Source organism: Artemia franciscana, chromosome 19, assembly GCF_032884065.1.
Source record: "Artemia franciscana chromosome 19, ASM3288406v1, whole genome shotgun sequence".
Taxonomy (NCBI): domain Eukaryota; kingdom Metazoa; phylum Arthropoda; class Branchiopoda; order Anostraca; family Artemiidae; genus Artemia; species Artemia franciscana.
Window position 1 is genome coordinate 1,966,412 of NC_088881.1, and position 24,063 is coordinate 1,990,474.

At 34.0% G+C, this 24,063-nt stretch overlaps 3 protein-coding genes across 6 annotated transcripts in view; 1 reads left to right on the plus strand and 2 right to left on the minus strand.

Annotated features, from left to right (window-relative positions):
• LOC136039156 (zinc finger protein 501-like) overlaps positions 1–24,063 on the minus strand; it is a 48,091-nt gene that overhangs the window by 11,017 nt on the left and 13,011 nt on the right. For 2 of the 4 annotated variants that reach the window (XM_065722656.1, XM_065722657.1), the window contains 2 exons: positions 4,569–4,754; positions 2,732–2,893 (listed from right to left, as the gene is read on the minus strand). In XM_065722656.1, the coding sequence (XP_065578728.1) occupies positions 2,732–2,893; positions 4,569–4,611 (205 nt within the window). In that variant the 5' untranslated portion in view covers positions 4,612–4,754. The remainder of the gene's footprint in view (positions 1–2,731; positions 2,894–4,568; positions 4,755–24,063) is intronic. The other 2 variants (XM_065722658.1, XM_065722660.1) reach the window with 2 other exon arrangements.
• Positions 10,028–23,162, plus strand: LOC136039634 (ankyrin-1-like). The gene is made up of 3 exons (XM_065723531.1): positions 10,028–10,106; positions 17,689–18,190; positions 23,132–23,162. Exons 1-3 carry the CDS (start codon positions 10,028–10,030, stop codon positions 23,160–23,162), a joined length of 612 nt encoding a protein of 203 aa, XP_065579603.1.
• LOC136039635 (serine/threonine-protein phosphatase 6 regulatory ankyrin repeat subunit C-like) lies at positions 23,529–23,918 on the minus strand. Its single transcript, XM_065723532.1, has one exon. The coding sequence runs from the start codon at positions 23,916–23,918 to the stop codon at positions 23,529–23,531; it is 390 nt and encodes a 129-aa protein (XP_065579604.1).

Sequence of the window (24,063 nt, forward strand, 5' to 3'; positions counted from 1 at the left end):
CTGTGAGAATACTGCGTAGAAAGAACGATATTTTGAACATAGGCGAGCTACGCGATTACCAGCTAGCGATTTTTGTTTTTCAAAGTGTAAATAAGGTAAGCCCTGAGTACTTTCATGATTTTTTTAAAACTAACTCGTTTTATCACCCTTATTTTACCCGAAATTATAAGGATTTGACTCACGAGAGAAGAAATACAACGAGAGCAGGATTTGTTCTCAGGAACATAGGTGTCAGCGTCTGGAATGACCTTCCAGAATTGGTCAGAGCGGCAGTAAGTCTGGCATCATTCAAGAGAATGGTTAAATTCCATTTTTTAAAAAGGAGAGAAGTGTGATAAGAGGAAAGAGTATTTATTTATTTAGTATTTAATATTAATTATTTTGTTTTTTTACCCCCTTGGATTGGGAGTGATGAGGAGGCTGAAAAAAGTGTTCCCGGTAGCAGTTGTCAAATTGTTATACAGTGCTATTGTGCACCCCTACATCACGTACGGTTCTTCTGTTTGAGCAAGCAATTTCGTGATGAATTATAAAAGAACTCAAATAATACAAAACAAAGCACTGCATCTGATAGGAGAATTTCAAAACTGTGAGAATACTGCGTAGAAAGAACGATATTTTGAACATAGGCGAGCTACGCGATTACCAGCTAGCGATTTTTGTTTTTCAAAGTGTAAATAAGGTAAGCCCTGAGTACTTTCATGATTTTTTTAAAACTAACTCGTTTTATCACCCTTATTTTACCCGAAATTATAAGGATTTGACTCACGAGAGAAGAAATACAACGAGAGCAGGATTTGTTCTCAGGAACATAGGTGTCAGCGTCTGGAATGACCTTCCAGAATTGGTCAGAGCGGCAGTAAGTCTGGCATCATTCAAGAGAATGGTTAAATTCCATTTTTTAAAAAGGAGAGAAGTGTGATAAGAGGAAAGAGTATTTATTTATTTAGTATTTAATATTAATTATTTTGTTTTTTTACCCCCCCCCCCAAGGATTTTTTTTCTTCAAAATCATTTGAGGAAATGATTTAGCAGATCATGGTGGTTAGAATTGCGGCCACAGTCAGGACTCTTCTGTCTTAAGAGTGGCCGTTAATGGTAAATTCTTTGTTTAATTTATACGTTTTGGATGAAAATAAAAAATTTCTATGTCTATGTCTATGTCTAAAGAGCACCATGCAAGTAAATGGCTAATTTGGCTAGTTTTTGGCTAGTTTGTTTATAGACTTTACTAGATATTTCTAGTTAACAGGCTAAAGAGCACCATGCAAGTAAATGGCTAATTTGGCTAGTTTTTGGCTAGTTTGTTTATAGACTTTACTAGATATTTCTAGTTAACAGGTTAAAGAGCACCATGCAAGTAAATGGCTAATTTGGCTAGTTTGTTTATAGACTTTACTAGATATTTCTAGTTAACAGGTTAAAGAGCACCATGCAAGTAAATGGCTAATTTGGCTAGTTTGTTTATAGACTTCACTAGATATTTCTAGTTAACAGGTTAAAGAGCACCATGCAACTAAATGGCTAATACACCAAAAGTCAGTGATAGGACAAACCAAACAGCGCAGGAAACATATAAGAGCAGAAACAGGTACTAGTACCGAAAAAAGAAAGTCCCAACGCCATCTAGGATTTGAAGTTTTTCTCGTTTTTTTTTTGTTTACCCTAAACTCCTGTATTCCCCCAACTGTGACACATGTAGAGTGTATGAAGATACACGTCACATAATTTTTAACTGTAGAAAATATGATAAAGAGAAAGAAGTACTAAGAATTTGCTGTTACAAGGCATTTAATGCATTCACAATGCGTTCTGTTCTGGGACTCCACACGTCTCCTCCACGGGCTAGACGACTAAGCACCAACCTTTTAGGTAGATTTGTTAAGACTACTGGTTTGGTTCATTTCCTGTAAGTTTTTTTTTATCTATATAATAGTGATTTTAGAATTATCCTATTTATCATTTTAGACACATTTTATCTGCATTTGGTTATAGTGTGTAAAATTGGTACAGCTTATTGTAATCGTGTTGTATACGTTTTTTAATTGCTGTTTGACAATGCATAGTTGCATTATTTTGATTCCTGTTTTTCAACGCAGGCAGTTGGCTGCAGGTGAATAACCCCCTCCATTAGGAAGTCAAGTGATACTGTTCTAGTTCAATGAATACTGACTGAAGTGACACCCAAGCAAGCTAGTGATTATAGAAGGCACAGAACAACTGAGTGATACGAACGCATATGACCTATTGGTCGAACGCGCCAACCGAAAACAACAACAACAACAACTCCCGTATGTTTGTCTTTCTATTCATGTGCTTTAAAAACCAGGAAAGAGTAAAAAGCAGATAACTATGACCAGTAGGCCTACTTATTTAAAATCCACTAGCCTACTGAACTTATAAATACTTTCCCTAGCTAACTTAGGCTTTCTTTGTGAAAAGTGAATTTGAAATATACTTCTTGAAAACAAAGGAAGTTCATAATTCATCATTTAAAAAGAAATTTATTTTGTACTAATAGTGGCATTTGTAGTTTTTAATCCCTATCTTCCCGTGTGAAATAGTCAAAGATCCTACACTTATAAATTTCCTATTCTCTTCAGGATCCACTGGAAAGAAAATAGGGTCAGTCACTAGTAATTTAAAAGATATAGTAAAATATTAAAAATAAAAAGTAAAAATTAGGAGATTCCGGAGAAACCAAAACATTAACCGCAAATGACAAAAATACCTTGATCATTATCAATAATAGAATCTATTAGAAAGAAATCAGGGTTAACTTCGAGCTCTATGGGAGATTCGGCTCCAAGATTATCCTTGTTCTCAGGCATTACAGTACATGTTGTAGTTTCAACGTGTACCACACTGATAGTTGGTATTATGTCTTCCAATTCTACAAAAAAAAGAAATACAACTAGACAAAATAGGGAGATGACATCTAAAATTTAGTGGTCAAGAGATTCCTCATTTCTATCATACACAACATAAACCTACCAATGGGCACACACCAATTTAAGGGAGGGAGAATATTTTTATTTTTTTCACAAAATAGGAGTTAGAAAAATTTTCAAGCAGATATGTGGAATTAGATCCTAATAGATTCCTAAACAAATTTATGTTGTTTGTTTGTTTTACGTTTTTGGTGATTGTTTTTCTTCTCATCATTTCATGCTTTGCAGTAAATTTGTATATTTATGTTTAAGTTGCTATCTTAATTTAAAGAAGGTAAAGTCTGAACCTCTGAGCAGCACAAAGCAAGGAAACAAACAAAGATGATGCATTGAAAAAAAAATGCTTAATAAATGGTAAGAAAACAGTTCTCCTTGTAAACTCAACCCCACTCTAAAGAACAGAATCTTGGAAACAGCATAACGGCGTCAAAAGATCTAGCTGTAATGCTGATATCAGCCACTTAAATCCCTTAATTATAAATTACCCACTAAAGATTGTTAGCATTAGAACATTTGCAAAATTTCACTATTAGAGAGAAATTGCTCTATTAACCAAAATTACGGAATCAAATGTATCTGAAAACCTTGAAGAACAAATATAAAGCCCTTATCTACAAAAAACCAAAAAGCGTTTCACCAGGAGTAATTGTTTTGAATCAGCGGTAGTAGAATAACGGGCAAGGACTCACTGGAATGGAAAGTTCTAGTACCAAAATAGAGATCATGCCGCAGTATTCTAGGGCGAAATTATGACATACAGTCACTTTGGAACTATTTAAACGACATTTATACAGCCTCTCATTTCAGAGACAATACTACCACACGGTTGTGAGTTCATCCCCAAGCATACATGCAGTCCACTACGAACATCTTGCATTACAGGCAATTATAGAGTAACATTAACGGTGATACAGCGTTAATTGCGGCAGTATAACTAATTGGAGGGGGGGGGGGTACCAGCATTGGTTATATAGTTGTTTCATATTTGAGTTGTTCATAAACACTCATTGAAAGGCTTGGTGCAAGCATAATTTACTGTGTTTGGGTCCATAAATTTCATGAGATTACCAAATTTGTAGGTTTAGACCACATATTAAAAATCTCAAGCCAAACATTTAGCTTGCAATTCAATGGAAATCATTTCTACTGCAAATGCATTTTTCTCGTACTAAGACTCTTTGAAGGTTAGGACCTATAGCAAATGACTTTTTTCCGCACTCCTTGATGGTCCCTCCCCAGACAATTCTTGAGTTACAAAAAGATTATTTTACAGACAAGAATTATCCAGAAATGACGAACTTGTAGCTTAAAAATCTGTATGTGTATGTTTCGTCAGCCTTATAACATCTTTTTCTTCTCCTTGTTCTGCACTTAAAACATTCAGAATGAATCAACCCCCCATCCAGGTTTTATACTCTCTTCCAAGACAAAACTTTTGAATAAGCTCTAGCGTTCTAATTTGCAATATTCTGACCAATCTAAAATCAAATACCCCATAATACATGAGACAAATTTGAACTTCTGGACTTTCCAGATATACAAAATTTAATATTTAACAAATTTTGGCAAATTTGAAAAATTTAACAAAATTTGACAAAAGGCAACAGAATTACTCACCTTTTTTAATGAGAACATGCTCAGGGAGGTAGACTGTGTCCATTGTTTTCCAATTAAGAGAAACTGAAGTTAACTCTTGGGAAAAGATTTAAACTAACAATGAGGTCAAATCAAAAAATCCTTAATCAGGAGCAAATTTGGACAACTTTGGCAAGTTTAATTCACCAGAAAAGTAGCAAAACATCCCTGCAAAATAGTATATTAATTTTTTATTGTTAACTACACAAAAAATTTCAAAAGAAAATTAATCAGCCAGTAAAAGTAAAACAAAAGATATTTTTGCATAGTCTTTTGTGGTTTGCTTTACTGGACAGCTTAAAGAAGGGACATAATCTTCTGGTTCATGTCATATTGATGATATGATTAAGCTTAAAAACTTGTTAAAGCCATGAACAGGACTTATTTCAGTTTTTAATGTGATTTACGAGTGATGGGGCAACAATTAATTGGAATAAAGGAGAAGAAAAATCACAGATGTCTTCTGTGATATTTCCAATATTTTTATTTTTTTTAGTTAAAGTGTAGTTTTGTTTTATACTTTATTTTTTGTTCACTGCTTTGTCGAAATTAAAACCCTTTTTCTCTTTGCTTAATTTTTCGTATATGAGAAAGGCATTGGATGATTATATTAAACGGGCATATTTCAGCCTCTTTACTCCGTATATGAAGGGTACTGTTCCCTCCTCAACGCCCCGCTCTTTACGCTAAAGTTTGACTCTTTCTCTCAACTCTACTTTTTAAACAGTAAAAAACTTTAGCGTAAAGAGCGGGGCGTTGAGGAGGGAACATTCCCTTTCATATACGGAGTAATTTCTGTTCGTTTTAAGTTTTAATATCGCTCCTTACTTTCAGTTAAAAAAACTTGTTTTTATTTAATTTCTGAACGTTTTTGAATTAATGCATGTTTTGATTTTGGCTCTCCGCAAATGAATAATTAAAACGTAATTTGCATATTAAATTTTTTTTTTGGCTAAATGGCTTCCTCATAGTTTTGATCGGACGATTTTGGGAAAAAAGGAGCGGGGAGTAGGCCTAGTTACCCTCCAATTTTTTGGTTATTTAAAAAGGCAACTAGAACTTTTCATTTTTTACGAACGTTTTTATTAGTAAAAATATACGTAACTTACAAATTAACTTACGTAACGAACTTCTATATTCGTATGTTTTTATTACGTATATGAGGGGGTTCATTCCCTCGTCAATACCTCGATCTTTACACTAAAGTTTAAATTTTGTCCCAATTCCTTAAGAATGACCGCTGAATCACAAAGGCCGTAGAATAAATAATTGAAATTAATAAAATTACTTTAGCGTAAAGAGCAAGGTATTAAGAGGAGGTGAACTCCTCATATTTAAGTTTTAATGCTGCTCCTTACTTTCAGTTGAAAAAACTTTTTCATATTCTATTTTTCATTGTTCTTTTAAAAAAGGCAAAAAAATCCTGCGCCCCCTTCATGGAAATTTTTTCCTCCTTGACAAATTTTCTCAGGCTCGTAGCTTTTGATGGGTAAAACTAAACTTGATGAAACTTATATATTTAGAATCAGCGTAAAAATGCGATTCTTTTGATGCAGCTATTTATATCACAATTCTATTTTTTAGAGATTCGTTTGATGCAAAATGCGATTCTTTTGATGCAGCTATTGGTATCAAAATTCTATTTTTTAGAGTTTCGGTTACTATTGAGCCGGGTCGCTCCTTACTACAGCTCGTTACCACGAACTGTTTGATACCACGAGTTGTTCGATCAAATACAAATGAAAAGGAATTTCGTTTTAAGGTAATTCCATGATGCTTATATATGAAACCTATATATTTGGAATCAGCATAGTAAGCCGATTCTTTTAATATATATATATATATATATATATATATATATATATATATATATATATATATATATATATATATATATATATATATATATATATATATCGGTTTCAAATTTCCGTTTTCTAGAGTTTTGGTTAATATTGAGCCGCGTCGCTCCTTACTTACAGTTCGTTACCAAAACTGTTTTATTACCAACTGACGTCGAAAAGATTTTTTTCAGTTGTCAAATTTCAATACTTCAAATGAAATGGAACAAAAGCTTGTTGAAAAAAATAGAAAGTCTCAGTTGTTTTTATTCTAAGAAATTCATTGTTTTTTTTTTTTTATAAAATCGATCGATGTCCTGTTTGTCTTCTTCAAGTGAAACTAATATTCATTGAAATTAGTTTTGGAGTAAGGTTCATTAACTTCTCAGATTAGATTATGTGGAAAAACATGAAAACCCACAAAAACACACAACATTTAGTTTTCTTACGCTGACAGTGGTCAAGGATTGAAGGGAGAGAGGGCTTAAGCTCCTGCTTCAGTCGGGTGCTTAAAAAATTGCTTTGGGAAATTGAAGGGGCGGCTTCGAAAGATAACACCAATTATTAAAGAATATAATCAGTTATATGAAGAATCTTGAGGTTTTCTGGTAGGAAAGTTAGGGAAGTGGAGGCGAAGCTCACTTTTTTGTCTAAATTCTTCATTTACAAAACAATTTTAGCCAGAAGATTTTTTGCCACTGATTAAAGAAAAAATGGTGTTGTTCTGAAAGAAATCTTGTATCGAATTTCGCAAAAATTGGCATTATTAAATTTGTATTTCAGTTTTGAAGATTCGTCCCAAGAAATAAGCTCTGCATACTCATATATATATATATATATATATATATATATATATATATATATATATATATATATATATATATATATATATATATATATATATATATATATATATATATATATATATATATATATATATATATATAGAACCATAATGATATAGCTAAGAAACAAATATACTATTTTATTCATAGTTCAATGCCTTATTCAATATAACAATAGTATCATTCAAAGGATTTGAGGGTTGATCAATGGATAAATTCTGTACATCATATATATTTTATAAATCAAGGTGTTTGTGGATACAGAGGGCTTAGGGGAGGTCATGGGATCGTGGGTGCGGTCAAAGAACCGCATATACCAAATACCAAAATTTTATATCAAACGGTATAAATGTGTACAGTTGTAGTAGTGATTGTACGGTCTAATCACTACTACTCATTGCAGCACCACTCATTGCACTACCATTGAACCACTCATTGCAGCACCAAGCTGCCTGAGATCAATACAGCAGCGTGTACTCCTACTCCTCTTACTCCTCAATGTACTCTTACTGTCCTCAATGTACTCACTGTACTCTTACTCCTCAATCTATAAGTCCTTCTTTATTATATCTTTTCAACAATTCAGGGACGACCTGCTTTTCGCTTGGCCCTAGACGGATGGCCAAAAAGAACAATTTTTACCATTCTGTCATCCTTCATCCATAAAACGTGTTCAAAACCAAATCACTAATTCCGAATTCGCTCCTGAATGTTAAGGCCGTGATTAAGCGAACTGAAGGAACTCGAAAATACCATGTTAAATTAAAAATTTATATTTAAAAAGTACTCAAGTATTCATTGGCGGAAGATGCCGCTTTTAATATCAGGCCATTGCTTCTTGAAGATGCTACAGAATGTTTGAAAGGATTTTGCTCTATTTCCTCTAATTGCTTAGAAATCTTAGAAAATGTCTAGGTCTTTTTCACAAGTGTACTCTATGAAGGATATTGCTTTTAGAACAAAATCGGTGCTATCATGAGCAGAAGACAATAACCTGTAAGATGATTGGAACCATTTTTCGATGTATTTTCCTGTTTTCTAACAGTCCCATAGAATATTTCAGATACCTGAAATTTTTACAAGTCGGTTGTCAGAAAGAATCGTTTCAGATCGCCGATAATACCCCCTAGAGGCCAAAATGACAAACTGGTATAATCAGCTGCTTGTTAATAGAGTGTGAAATTTTCATAAATTATTTCAATGCAATGAAGAAACCTAGAAATGAGAAATAGTCAGGAGCCTTCAGTAAAGTTGTACACACAAAGCCGAAATCATGGGGGAAATCAAATCAAAGCGAGGTATACATCTTAAAAGTGTTACCACATATAGACAGCGCCTTTGTAAAAAGTATTTGGAGCTTGGTAGATGCAAATATCCAAAATACCTAATAATGCGGTACGCCGAAGAACTAGACAAGTCAAGAGATAATTTAACTGTACCATCTGTATATATTAATACCAAATTGGTATTAAAATATTTCAATTTAATACCAAAATTTGTGAGTGCGGTCAAAGAACCTGGAAATACCAAAATTTTCGAAATATATATATAGGAACCCGTGAAGTAAGTAGTTCGCACATTCAGATAGAGGACTGAATTTTGAATCAAGAGGTATATTTGTGTTTTGGCTCTGTAATTATGGTTCTCTACCCCAAATTTGCTTAAACGTCTAGGCTATAAATAATTTTTGCTGAACTGAAAGAGAAAAGATCCGAGTGAGAAATTAATCGTTAAAATCTCCAGGTTAGCTGTCATTGTCTTTGTCTGACACTGGACCCAGAGAACGTTTATCAACTTAGAACGTTTATCACCCACAGTCGATAACAAAGAATCTTGTTGCTTAATGTGAATCAAATATTATTAAGGTACAATGATAATCTCCTTTCATTCTTTCTATGATCCCAAACAACTTCAAGAACTTTAACGAAATTTCGTTCGGAACAAATACGGAATTACATCTTTGAAGTTTCGAGAAGTGGTTACCCCTAACCACTTGAAGCAGTTCCATCTGAATTGTCTGGCCGAATTGTCTGAATTGTTTCGAGAAGTGGTTACCCCTAACCACTTGAAGCAGTTCCATCTGAATTGTCTGGCCGAATTGTCTGAATTGTTTCGAGAAGTGGTTACCCCTAACCACTTGAAGCAGTTCCATCTGAATTGTCAGGCCGAATTGTCTGAATTGTTTCGAGAAGTCGTTACCCCTAACCACTTGAAGCAGTTCCATCTGAATTGTCTGGCCGAATTGTCTGAATTGTTTCGAGAAGTGGTTACCCCTAACCACTTGAAGCAGTTCCATCTGAATTGTCTGGCCTTTATTGTCGAGATCGTATTACTAATTCGGAAGACGAACGACAACAACAATCCAAGTTTAAAAGATATTGTCTGTTTGGGCCCGGAAGTTGTACGTGAAGTAAGGCTCGACCCTGTCGTTGGCCTGACTCACAGCTTAGATACCAATACAGTTATGAAAACTCCTATCTTGTCCATGAAAAGCTTTTGGTACAGAACTCTGAACTTGGCGCCTCCTCCAAGCCCGAGCTCCGACGCGTAGACGCATAAACAGCTTAGATACCAATACCAGTTTCCTGTTACCAATTAGATACCAATACCAGTTTCCTGTCTCCAGCCGCTAGCATCGCTACCGCGCACTGTGTCCCAAAAATAAATCGAGTTTTCATAACTGTATTGGTATCTAAGCTGTGGCCTGACTGGCCGTTTCTCACACCATCTTGGGAAATCAGAACCATGAATCGAGATGGCGTGTAACAACCTTGAAACAACATGGTTGTTGGTCTATGAGGATAAGGCAGAGATGCATAGAATTATGGTACTGAGTAATCTTCTTCTACTTTCTGGAAATCATTGGCTAGTCTTATAAATCCGCGAGACAGAGTATAGCGATCTAGGTTAGGTTATGTTGAATATATGTGCAGTTCCATATTCAAATGCAGCCGCAGAAAGACAATTCCCGCTTTTATCAAACATCAAGACACAATTCAGAAAAAGACCTCTAATTTCAATTATGCACTCTAAGCAATTGGTGACCAAGTTGGTAGAAAATCTACAGGATTGGACAATCCAAATATAGCTGCAAAAATTTTCTCGAAACAGCACAAAAACAAAACAATTACGGCCGTTGTTCAGAAATCACGTTCCAGTTAGAATTGGATGGCGATAAGCTTAAAAAAATTCATTAACGAAAGAATTCAAAATGCTCTTGATTTTGACAATTAGCATATCATCAAATGTTGATCTACTTTCTGAAGTAAGTCTGAATATTTTTATTTTTTTTTCAAACTTCTCCACATCCCTAGCTGAATAATTCCTGTTCCTTTTAAGTGTGATTTTAAAATAATTTTTAATAAAAACATTGACGTTACATCTGTTTGTAGATTTAGAAAACGATCTTAAAAGTAAAGAATATTTTGTGTTAATTTTGTTGATCTGTTGTCAAATGCTGGTCTTTTATCTGAAGTAAAGGTTTGGTTTGTTGGGATATATTATTTGAATGTCTGATTATATGGTCCAAATAGCCACCATTCAAAGGGGGGGGGGGTTGGGGGGGGGTTGAGGTTTAGTCAAAATTGAGCCGAGGTTTTAGGTTTCCCCACTCAAAAGCAGTGTACTGCATTGAGCTTTTATTGCATAATGGGGAAAACCGCAAGGTTTTATGTGCTGAGATGCGCCTTTTCTTCCATGCTGGACAATATTGTCAATATCTTCAGTTTGAAAAGTATTTAAGCCATATAATCATTTAAAATATACGTCTTCCGAACCTTTATTCAATTATCTACAACTGAAGGCATTAAAAAATCAGACTTGTGTTGACAAAAATTCTTTGCTAATAACACTATTGCACGATAAGGGAAACCATGGGTACTTGACTAAAAGCGAAAAATCGTTCAGTTTTATGCTTGGATTTGACTAAAATTGCTGTATTTTTTTATACTACTAAATTTTTGTTATCATAAATTCATGTGCAAATCGTGCATACCTTAATTCCGCATGAAAAATCGCAGTTTTTCGCATCAAACAGTTCGTGCTAACGAAATGTAAGTAAGGAGAAACGGCTCAATAGTAACCGAAAGTATAACAAACGGAATTTTCATAAAAAAGATACATCAAAAGAATCGGATTTTTATATTGATTTTGAGTATCTAAGTTTCATCTAATTTAGTCCTACCCATCAAAAGTGACGAGCCTAAGAAAATTTGCCTTGTTTTGAAAAAAAGTCATAGAATTCAGATTCATCAGAGAACCCCGACTGTTTCAAGCTCCTATCTGTAAAAATGCAGAATTTTATATTTTTTGCCAGAAGAAAGATTACGGATGTGTGTTTATTTCTTTTCTTTCCAGGGGTGATCATATCGACCCAGTGGTCCTAGAATGTAGCGAGAGGGCTAATTCGAGTGAAAATTAAAAGTTCCACTGACCTTTTTAAGTGACCAAAAAAGTTGGAGGGCAACTAGGCCCCCTCACACGCTCATTTTTTCCCAAAGTCAACGGATCAAAACTTAAGATAGCCATTTTGTTCAACATAGTCGAAAAATCTAATAACTTTGTTTTCGAGGAAGACTTAATACCCCACAGTCCCCGGGGGAAGGGCTGAATTATTAACTTTGCCCATTGTTTACATATAGTTTTGGTTATTGGGAAGAATAGACATTTTCAAAGGGGATTTTTTTCTGATGGGAGGGGGGTCAGGCGGAGAGAATTACGTGGAAGGATCTTTCCATGGACAAATATTTCATAGGGGAAGGGGAATTTTCATAAAGGGAGTGCTGGATTTCTCAGCATTGTTTAAAAAACAATCAGAAATTGAATTAAAAAAAAGAAATAAGTTTATTCAGCTGAATTTAAAGAGCAACATTAAAGCTTAAAACGAACAGAAATTATTACGTATATGAAGGGAAACGCCCTCTCGTCAGTAAGTTGCTCTTGACGCTGAAGTATTTTTAGCAACTTCAAAAGAGCTATTTATTCTAATTATACAACTTTTGGGATTCGGGGGGCGTTCTAAAAGAATTGGGATGGAGCAAAATTTGAATTTTAGCATAAAGAGCGAGGTCTTTTACGAGGGGGTGAATGCCCCTCATATTACGTATTTGAGGAAGTTTCTTCCCCTCGTCAGCATCTCGCTCTTTACGCTAATGTTTGACTTTTTGTTCCAATTATTTAAGAATGACTCCTGAGAAAATTTGCCTTATTTTCGAAAAAAAGGGGAAACACCCCATGAAAGTCATAGAACCTTAATGGAAATCAAACAATCTGATTTAGCGTATCAGAGAACCCAACTGTAGAGGTTTCAGGCTCCCATCTGCAAAAATGTGGAATTTTGTATTTTTTGTCAGAAGAAAGATCATGGATGTGGGTTTATTTATAACTTTAAACTTAGCGACACTAAAACTAAAAACGAACAGAAATTATTCCGTCTATGGAAGGGGATGTCCCCTCCTCAATGCCTCGCTCTTTAAAGAGCATTAAATAAAAAAAAACAAGTTTTTTTTAAACGAAAGTAAGGAGCAACATCAAAACTTAAAACGAACAGAAATTACTCCATATATGAAAGGGGCTTTTCCTCCTCAACGCCTCGCTCTTTACGCTAAAGTTTGACTCTTTCTCATAACTCTATTTTTAAAACAGTAAGAAACTTTAGCGTAAAGAGCGGGGCGTTGAGGAGGAAAAGTCCCTTTCATATACGGAGTAATCTCTGTTCGTTTTAAGTTTTAATGTTGCTCCTTACTTTCGTTTAAAAAAACTTGTTTTTTTTTTTTAATTTCTAAACGTTTTTGAATTAATGCATCTCTCCGCAAATAAGTAATTAAAACGAAATTTGCATAATAATTAAATACAATTAATCAGAAGATTTTGAGAAAAAAGGAGCGAGGGAGGAGGCCTAGTTGCCCTCCAATTATTTGATTACTTAAAAAAGCAACAAGAACTTTTAATTTTTTCCAAACGTTTTCACGTTTTACAAACGTTACATTGCGTGTATGAGGGGGTTCAACCCTCGTCGATACCTCGCTCTTTACCCTAAAGTTTAAATTTTGTCCAAATTCCTTAAGAATGACCTCTGAATCACAAAGGTCGTAGAATAAATAGTTCAAATGCTTTAAATACTTGATACTATGATAATGATTAATGCTTGAAATACTTTAGCGTAAAGAGTGAGGTATAACGAGGAGATAAACCCCTCATATGCGTAATAATTTTTGTTCGTTTTAAGTTTTAATGCTGCTCCTTACTTTCAGTAGAAAAAACTTTTCATATTTATTTTTCCATTGTTTTTTTCAAATAATGCTAGAAAACCCTGGGTCCCCTTCATTGAAATTCTCTTCCCCCATGACAAGTTTCTCCATGAAAATATCCTCCAATGTACCCCCCCCCAAATCTCTCCCTTAAACAAAAAAATTCCCATGAAAACGTCTGTACACTCCCCAATAACCATTACTATATGTAAACACAGGTCAAAGTTTGTAACTTGCAGCCCCTCCCACGGGGACTGCGAGGGGGTAAGTCGTCCCTAAAGACATAGTTATTAGGTTTTTCGACTATGGTTAATAAAATGGCTATCTCAAAATTTTGATCCGGTGACTTTTGGGAAAAAACGAGCGTGGGGGGGCCTAGGTGCCCTCCAATTTTTTAGTCATTTAAAAAGGGCACTAGAACTTTTAATTTCAGTTAAAATGAGCCCTCTCGCGACATTCTAGGACCACTCAGTCGATACGATCACGACTGAAAAAAAAAAAAAAAAAAAAAAAAAAAAAAAAAAAAAAAAAAAAAAAAAACAAATAAACACGCATCCGTGATCTGTCTTTTGGCAAAAAATGCGAAATTCCACATTTTTGTAGATAGGAGCTTAAAACTTCTACAATAAGGTTCTCTGATACGCAGAATCTGATGGTATGATTTTCGTTAAGATTGTATGACTTTTAGGGGGTGTTTTCCCCTATTTTCTGAAATGAGGCAAATTTTCTCAGGCTCGTAACTTTTGATGGGTATAACTGATCTTGATGAAACTTATATATTTAAAATCAACATTACAATGCAATTCTTTTGATGTAACTATTGGTATCAAAATTCCATTTTTTAGAGTTTCGGTTACTATTGAGCCAGGTCGCTCCTTACTACAGTTCGTTACCACGAACTGTTTGATAATATACGCAATAATTTCTGTTCGTTTTAAGTTTTAATGTTACTCCTTGCTTTCAGTTGAAAATACTTTTTTATTTAATTTCTGATTGTTTTTTAATAATGCCAAGAAATCTGGCTTAACCTCCACGGAAAAAAAATCCCTTTTCCGCGGAAATATCGTTTGAACGATGCAATCCTGGTGAAATTTACCTTGGACGATAACCTTTAACTTTAACTCTACAAGTAAAATTGAATCGGCAAAGAGAAAGCAAGACATATACAAAAATTTATAGGAATTCTGGCAAATTCACGAAATGAAAAATTTCCCCTGAAAAGTTCACCCCCCAAGAAACTTTCCTCCCAATGGAAAAGTCTCCATGGAAATTCTCCAGAGCAGAAAATCTGCCCGCACCGCTCCTTGCTTAGCCTACCGTTAGTTACCGCGAACTGTTTGAAAGTAAGGAGCAATATTAAACCATAAAACGAACAAAAATGATTTCGGATACTGGGGGGCGGGGGGGCTGTACCCTCATCAATTTGTGACTTTTTAGTATTTTAAGAAAGTTTCTTGTTGCAACTAAACGGAAATTGTGTTTCAGGAGTCGTTCTTAAAGAATTGAGAAAAAAGCCAACTTTAGCATAAAGGGCGAGGGTTCAAGGACTTATATATGGGACTAATTCTGCTATATCAAATTTTACTGTTGCTCCTTGCTTTCAGTTGAAAAAAAAAGTTTAATTTAGTTTCTGATTGCTTTTCAAATAATGCCGGGGAATGCACCTCTCTTTCGATGGAAACACCGACACAGAAAATCTCCTTCATGGAAATTTCTACCAAGTAAATCCCCCTCCTCCCAAATTACGTTCCCTCCAGACAACTCCATTCTCATTGAAGTCTCCCTGGAAAATTTCCTGTGAACAATTCCCCCTAGAATACTCATTGCTTTTATTTGAAAAAAAAATCAGGAATTTCTGATCATTCTTTAAATCACGTCTAAAATCATCCCCTTCCCCTCCTCCGAAAATTAGCCCTGGAAGTCAACGCTTCCCTAATAGAATTTTTCTCTGCAAAAAATACTTGTGGAGAGTTTCTCCCATGGAGGATCCCCCCAGGCAAAAATCCTCCCAAACTATTCCAGCCACGCAGACTATTTTCCCTGACAGTTACCTCAGAACATCTCCATATACAAAATAGAGTCGCTAAAGAGAAAGCAAAATAAATAAAACGAATCTCATTTAGGAGTTCTGGTACATACAAAATCATTAAAATATTTCCAAACAAAATTTTTCCCCGAGTCATAGTTTTTGGACTTTTTAACTATTTTGAATAATATCTCTTTCTCAAAATTTTGATCGGATATCTCTAGGGCAAAAGGGGGTGTGAAAGAAGGGCTACTCAAGTTATTGTACTGCTTGGGATGAACTAATTTTAAGTTGTCCTCAGTTAAAAAGAGAATTAAAACTTTTGATTTCCGTTTGAATGAGCCTCTCCTGATCTTATAGGATCATTGGTTCGATACTATCACCCCTAAAAAAAAAGAACACATCCATGATCTTTCTTCTGGCAAGACAGGAGTCTGAAACGTATACCCTAGGGTTTTATGATATGTTGAACCTGATGATAAGATTATCATTACGGCCTCTTGACTTTTTGAAGGCGTTTTTCCTATTCGATAATTGTGTTGGGTAAATACATATTTCATGAATGATTAAATCAATTAACTTCACCCACTACCATATTATTAGGCTTAAGCTTTAGGCTATATTTGAGAGAGTGAACCTCTTTTCAAGTTAATTACATTATTCATCATTAAAAAGTAGAGCAAATAAATTGTGAGCTGATGAAACCAAATCTTTTGACAAATAATATAATTATGTAATTAGAACATACATTTAATTAGCATTAAATAACATACATTAAAATAACATTTAATTAACACATACCATTATTACCTATGATATACGTTTAACTTTCTATCTAAACAAAAATTGTAAAATTTATAGAATTGATGATGTGGAGGGGGAGGCAAAATCTACATCTGCCCCCTCGACTCCCCCCTCCCAGGAGGATAAAAACTATATGTTGCTCTGGGTAGTAGTAATAATAGCAGTAGTAAAGAAAAATTCATATTTCGAGTAGTGCGTTCTTGTATTTGTCATAATAACATCAACAGCAAGACACTAAAAAGTTAATTTAATGTAACAAGGCTAATCATGGTTTACAAATAAGAGGGGCTTACTCCTATAACCACCCAAACTTTCTAAGCAGTTTGAACAACATTGGTTTTAAACACTGTTTTAAGTGTGTCAAAACAGCAGCTGCAAAAATACGAAAACGAAATACGATAAAATACGAAAAATAAAGAAATACGAAAAACAAAAAAAAACAAAAAAGGATACAAAAAAAGATGACTAAAGAGTTCTCATGAAAATGCTAAATTTTTAATATAAATAAAAATAAGCGAAAACACACAAATATATTTGGTTTTCATTATAGTATTTTTTAAAATTACACAATTGATTACTCTTTATTTTTAGTCAATTAGATTATAGAGCTCTGATCCTCAGTTCCAAATGATAAAATTGCAATAAAGAATTCCAAAGAAATTAGAACCTCATAAGAAGGGGTAGATAGTTAAGCATTCAATAGATTTTCACACGATGTATATATATATATATATATATATATATATATATATATATATATATATATATATATATATATATATATATATATATATATATATATATACACTCTTTTGATCACAACTTTAAACGTTTTCTTGATTCTCAAATGTGGCAGGCATTGCTACCATGCCCTCTCCCAGAGGTCTGTCTAATAACTTGAAACTTTCGAGATAAGTTAAATCACTCTTAAATGAAACTTGACCGCCGTTAAAATTGTTCTACACACCAATAAGTAAATATGTTTTTATTCCTAATATCTTACAGCAAATATCTTACAGACATGTAAGCAGACATATTAAGAAAGCTTTTAAACGACAACGTTTTAAAGAAAGACTATATATTGTCATATATAAATATTTTATTTATGTAATATAATATTTCTTTTTCAGGGGGAATTAAGAAAGTTCATCTAGAAAAGAGGATTTAATTCAAGGGCCGAAATTTTAACCACAAATAACCCAAAAAGTGTTGAAAAGGAGTGAACTGATAACCGTGCGAAATAACTATGTTCACTATGGTTTAATTCGTGCAGTTCGTGAAGGAGAACTGGAAAGAACAAGGGAGCTAATCAATAATTTGAGCTCTCTTATTCAACAGGATGGTCAGAAGGATATGTATTACTTCGTGGTGCTTTGTTCAACAGACAAATAGAAATTGCTAAATTACTTTTAAATTACGGGTGTAAAGTAAACAGTAAAAACATCATCCCTTCTGACTCGCCACTTCATTTGGCTGTTGTCAGTAGTGATACAGAAGTTGTTGAAATGATTCTAGACAAAGGAGCTAGGATTAATGCAGTAGACAAACTGGGAGAAACTCCACTTCACTGCGCAATAAAAAACAGTGACAAAAATGTTGAAATGACAAAATTACTTCTAAAGCATGGAAGTAATGTTAAAGTAAGAACAAATTATGGTAGAAGTCCACTTCATTTAGCAGCTTCTAGAAAATGCCCACAAACTGTTGATTATCTTTTGATGCATGGGGCTGATGTTAATGTTATAGAATATAATGGTGCAAGTCCACTTCATTTAGCAGTTCTGGAGAATGCTCTCAAACTGTTGATTATCTTCTCAAATATGGAGCCCATGTTGATCAGGTATGTACTTGTGCATGGCATAAAGGATATACACCACTGCACTACGCTGCTTAAGAGGGCTGTACTGAATTTGTTCAGCTACTTTTGGATAGTGGTGCTAATGTTGATGCTAAAGGGGAAGATAGCAACATCCCTCTTCATATTGCTGTTTTGAATAAAAAAGGAACCATTGTTTAACTCCTCTTACGGTATGTAGCCAAAGTCAACAATCAGGATAAAAATGTCAAAACTGCACTACGCCTCGCTGTTGAAACGGCATTTTACTTGATTACTATTGGAGAGAACTAACCAGCATGAGGAAAGAGAAAATTGTTAATTCCAATGTTTCATTTTATGACATTTTGGTAAAAGGAGCAAGCTCGTTAGCAGCATATATGAGGAATGAAAATGTAGCGGAAGTTTCAAAAACAACAAAATATAAAATGCAATTCCCATCATATGCTAGCATAGTGAAAAAATCAATTCAGAAAGGATGTGGAAAGGAATAAGTTACTTGAACCGGCCAATAGATGTCTCAATTCTCTCTTTAACGGCTATACTGAGTTACCATATGAATGTGCTGAAAAAATATTGAACTATGTAAGTAATGAAGACTTGAAAAATTTGATAGATGCTTTAGAGCGTGATTGTATCAGTTAAGAAGGAATAGTATAATTAAGTACTTCTAATATAAAGTTATATTTTGTACAATTTAACTGTAATTTTGTGTGCAAGGGTAAATAGTAGAAAATTTTGAGTGTCATGTTAAGGGAATAGAGGTATACACAGTGAACTCAGAGATGGACAATATTAAATAAGGTGGAAAGCTTGGAATTAGAAATTGAAAATCCCTTATTAAAAGAGGAAAAGAAAAGACGATTTATAAGAGCTATGTGTACTACGATCAATATAGTTTAGAGCATTTCCCTACATAATTTTTTTATATATTACACGGTTTAGTAAATTTAAAATCTTTTTTGCCTGAAAAACCAATTTGGTAGATCACAATATAGGACTCAACTGTCCACAAAGGTGAGTAGAATTAAAGCAGTAGTAGAAAGGAAAGTATCTAATTATTGTTTTGTGAAACAAAAGGAAAATATTGTTTGTCAATAAAGCTGTCAGGTATCTTAAAAGATATTATAGCCACTAGCACCTATTATTATAAAACTATATTGTAAGCAGCGCAACAGCGGCGCTTATGTAAAGAACATAAGTGACTATGTTGGCACAATGTATTATTATTATTTTTGAACTAGAAAACGTACACAAACTAACATGAGTAGGACTGACAACCCCGATGGCTTCTCAAGGCCAGAACATAATTTGCACTTTATTGGAATATAAATGAATGTGCGTTGTCAGTCTAATATACATTCGCTGATATTTATTCCTCAAAGTAGGATCATTTTTTATTTATTAAAGATAAAAATCTGAAAACATTAATTTATTTTCAGTAAGGTGCAGATTGTGTTCTGGTCTTAAGAAGCCATGGGGGCTGCCAACCCTACTCGTGTTAATATTTGCTTGTTTTGAGTTTGAATCTGTTATTTATTGTAATTTCTATTCGTTTTGGGTTTTATTTATTTATTGGGGGCCATTTGTGGTAGTTTTATGCTTTGTAGATTATTTGATTTAATATTTGCTCATTTTTCTTTAGTTTTGTTGAAAAAACTTATTCTGTGGACAAAGTTTTTAAATTCATTTTGATGAAAACTAGCATAAAACATGAAAGTAGGCTAAAATAGGATTTGATAATCCGTTAAAAGACACAAGTTTAACCAGAGAAAAAATTAGATGGCTCTTTCTATATTGCTAGTTGAGTTCATAGTTGATTCAGAGAATGCTGAGGTGTGAGCTAATTTTTTTAAAGTGAGTATTATTTGTAACAAACATAAGTAAAATAAAGGCGAAAAATGGTGAAAAATATCCATTGACTGTGGAAAGGCTGGGGCAAGCTGCCCTGGGTGCTGTGATTGAAAAGGGGTGCCCATATTCATCATATTTTTCCCTTTTTATTCGGCTATTTGTGATTATGTTTGAACCCTGGGCACCACTAACCCAAGGATCGACAGTGATGTAAACTAACAGCTAAGTTACTACTGAGTGACCCTAACAAAGGTGCCGCGTTTTACAGTCTATAAGAAGTTTAACATGTTGTTTTACTCTTGAGTATGTTAAAGAAAAAATTCACACAAATTTAAGGCAAGTATGCTGACTTTGTTCAGTTAAAGTTAAAGCTCGTTTTTTTTATTTACTTTAGTTTATTATTATTATTATTAATTATGTCATTTGCTAGCTAGGAATCGCTATAAATTTGGGATGTTCTGACCCTGCTATGAGAGCACCAGAATGTCGGTAATATGGTGTTTAAATGACAAGTTATAAGGAAAAGTGCCTTTCTTTAATGGTTTTACTGGCGACTGAAGGAATTCTCATATTACATTAGATGATTGTTTTCACCTTCTGCTTTTGTCCTGGGATTCTATGTGGGTCAACTGGATTCAGAAGGTATTCAACACGTTTTTGATGATTTTTCTGTTACTGTGACTTCGGGTTTTCGTTTACAAAATTCAAAGTACTTTTGACATAAATATGAAATTCCAGCAATTTAAAGAATATTTGAGGATTTAATGGTAATTTTTAGAAAAGCATGTGTGCCAAACTAAGGGAAAAATAAAAAAAGAAAAAAAAATTTAATGTCGAGAAATTAGGAAAGAACTTTTTCCTAAAAGTAAAAATGTTAAATTAGACCAATACCAAGTCAAAGCACAGTTAAATAATAATTCTAACTCTAAACGAGATGGAATAACTATCAATAAACAAACGTGACCAAAAACAAACAGAATTTACAACAGATAGACGAATCAAATTTACAACAGACGGAACTTATCACAAATATGAGTAAGGATAACACCCTTCAATCCTTCTCAAGGCCGGAGCGTCATTTTTGCTTTGCTGAAAATTAAATATATTTTAAAGCTCTTCCTTATATCATAAATAAATCCAGAGTTTCAGAGAAGTCAAGGATATAAAAATGCTTTATAAACGGTAAGTCATCGAAGTCAGGTATGCCCAACATTCAAAAATCCAATACATCAAACCATTTATGCAAAATAGTTTGATGTGATTAAAAATTCTGTTAGCACATGGCTGGTTTTCTGAAAATAAAGAGACCTTATTTCAACATCAAAAATCCACCCAAATAGCAGATTAACACAGCCTATTACATGGCAAAGAAAATTGCTTTGTTTTTTAAATAGGTTTGGAAAAGTTGATTCTCCGTTGTGATGATAATATATCATTATATATTAAACAGTCTGTGTTCTTTTTTAATTTTTTTTCAATAATCCTGGTTATTGCTATAATTATTTTTCTTTTTTTATTTATGTTACGACTACTCAAAATAAAAGCTGCTTTCAATAAAATGCAAATGAAGTTTTGGCCTTTAGAAGGCTTAGCGGTTGTCAGCCTTGTCCCTGTTTGTGGAAGTTTCCCTTAGAATTAAGTTTGGTTGGACTATTCATTTTATTTTTTTTTGCGTTTCTCATCTAGTCATTGACAGCAAGTTTGACTTCAATTAATTACTAACAAAATAAAACAATACATAAACAAACAAACTATAAAACATAAGTGCAAATATAAAAATCTTGTTGGTTTTAATCTAATGCTATTTTCTTATCTTATTTCTCAGGGATTAGTATTTTTTAGTGATAAGTCTGTGTTTAAACCCCTGAACATGGCCATGAATATGAACAACTTTTTTTTCTAAAAACACCATTGGTAATTAAATAAACTGTCACACCCACTCTAATTTCTGAAAAGCACTATTTCAAGATGATAAAATCTTGAAATCTCAACTCGGCCGTCCTGGCCGAGTTAATTGGTGCGCTGATTCAGGATCCTTTGTCTGAGAGGACGCGGGTTCGAATCACAGTGTACCCAATTGTTCAGTTTGGGACGGAGGTCAGTGGCGTGACTCTGTAGGCTTAACCAGAGTCGACCCAGTTCTAAATGGGTACCTGGAGAAATCTGGGAAAGGTAAACAGGAAAGGTTTGCGAAAGCAGAGGATGGTTGGCCCCTAACCCCCCATTGCACTTCCTGGCTGAAGGGCCAAGAAACGGAGATCAGCATCGCCGGTAGGGAATGTAAAGTCTAATGTCGTATCCTTTATACCCTTACTTATAAATAAATGAAGATATGAATGGCACATAGCTTGAAACAGATTAGTCATTTAATTTAAACTACCAAACCGGATATAATTTTTGTCTTTTGATTTCTTCAAGAAATTAGTTTTTTTTTCTAAATGGTCTGTTCACGGGAAAAACTTCGTTTTTGGCCAGATTACGGCTTATAAAGCCAGAAATGCTCAGGGTGGGGGGGGGGGGGGTTAGTTAATAGTTGTAAAAAAGATAGCTTAGCTTAATAGTCATTGTATGTATTTATAAAAAAAGATATTGATTTTTTCACTACATAAAAAACTATTCTTTGGCTCCTTTGTCTTTTCACTGGCTACGGCCAATACTTATTCTGCCACACATAGCTCTTATAACTCATCTTTTCTTTTCCTCTTTTAATAAGTGATTTTCAATTTCTAATTCTAAGCTTTTCACCTTATTTACTATTGTCCATCTCTGAGTCCACTGTGCATACCTCTATTCCCTTAAAATGACACTCAAAATCTTCTAAAATTTACCCTTGCACACAAAATTGCAGTTAAATTGTACAAAATATAACTTTATATTAGAAGTACTTAATTATACTATTCCTTCTTAACTGCTACAATCAGGCTCAAACACATCTATCAAATTTTTCAAGTCTTCATTACTTATATAGTTCAATATTTTTTCAGCACTTTCATCTGGTAACTCAGTATAGCCGTAAAAGACATAATTGAATTATCTATTGGCCGGTTCAAGTAACCTATTCATTTCCATACTCTTTCTGAATTGATTTTTCAGTATGCTAGCATATGATGGAAATTGCGTTTAATACCTTGCTGTTTTTGAAACTCCCGCTACATTCTCATTCCTCATATATGCTGCTAACGAGCTTGCTCCTTTCACCAAAATGTCATAAAATGAAACATTGCAATTAACAATTTTCTCTTTCCTCATGCTTGTTAGTTCTCTCAAATAATCATCAAGTAAAATGCTGTTTCCAAAAGCAAAGGCGTAGTGCAGTTTTGTCATTTTTATCCTGATTGTCAACTTTAGCTCCATACCATAAAAGGAGTTAAACAATGGTTTCTTTTTTATTCAAAACAGCAATATGAAGAGGGGTGTTGCTATCTTCCCCTTTAGCATCAACATTAGTACCACTATCCAAAAGTAGCTGAACAAATTCAGTACAGCCCTCTTAAGCAGCGCAGTGCAGTGGTGTATATCCTTTATGCCATGTACAAGTATATACATGATCAACATGGGCTCCATATTTGAGAACATAATCAACAGTTTGAGAGCATCCTCCAGAAGCTGCTAAATGAAGTGGACTTGCACCATTATATTCTATAACATTAACATCAGCCCCATGCATCAAAAGATAATCAACAGTTTGTGGGCATCTTCTAGAAGCTACTAAATGAAGTGGACTTCTACCATAATTTGTTCTTACTTTAACATTACTTCCATGCTTTAGCATCAATTTGGTCATTTCAACATTTTTATCACTGTTTTTTATCGCGCAGTGAAGTGGAGTTTCTCCCAGCTTGTCTACTGCATGAATCCTAGCTCCTTTGTCTAGAATCATTTCAACAACTTCTGTATGACTACTAGCAACAACCAAATGAAGTGGTGAGTCAGAAGGGATGATGTTTTCACTGCTTACTTTACACTCGTAATTTGAAAGTAATTTAGCAATTTCTACTTGTCGGTTGAACAAAGCATCACAAAGT

What these genes read in the sequence shown, in the direction of transcription:
- LOC136039634 (XM_065723531.1), top strand. Translation starts at nt 10,028, where the DNA reads ATGGCGTGTAACAACCTTGAAACAACATGGTTGTTGGTCTATGAGGAT. An exon ending in GCATAGAATTATGGTACTGA is followed by an intron (nt 10,107 to 17,688) that starts GTAATCTTCTTC and finishes CTTATTCAACAG; the next exon opens with GATGGTCAGAAGGATATGTA. An exon ending in ATGGAGCCCATGTTGATCAG is followed by an intron (nt 18,191 to 23,131) that starts GTATGTACTTGT and finishes TTGATTTTTCAG; the next exon opens with TATGCTAGCATATGATGGAA.
- LOC136039635 (XM_065723532.1), bottom strand. Translation starts at nt 23,918, where the DNA reads ATGATTCTAGACAAAGGAGCTAGGATTCATGCAGTAGACAAGCTGGGA.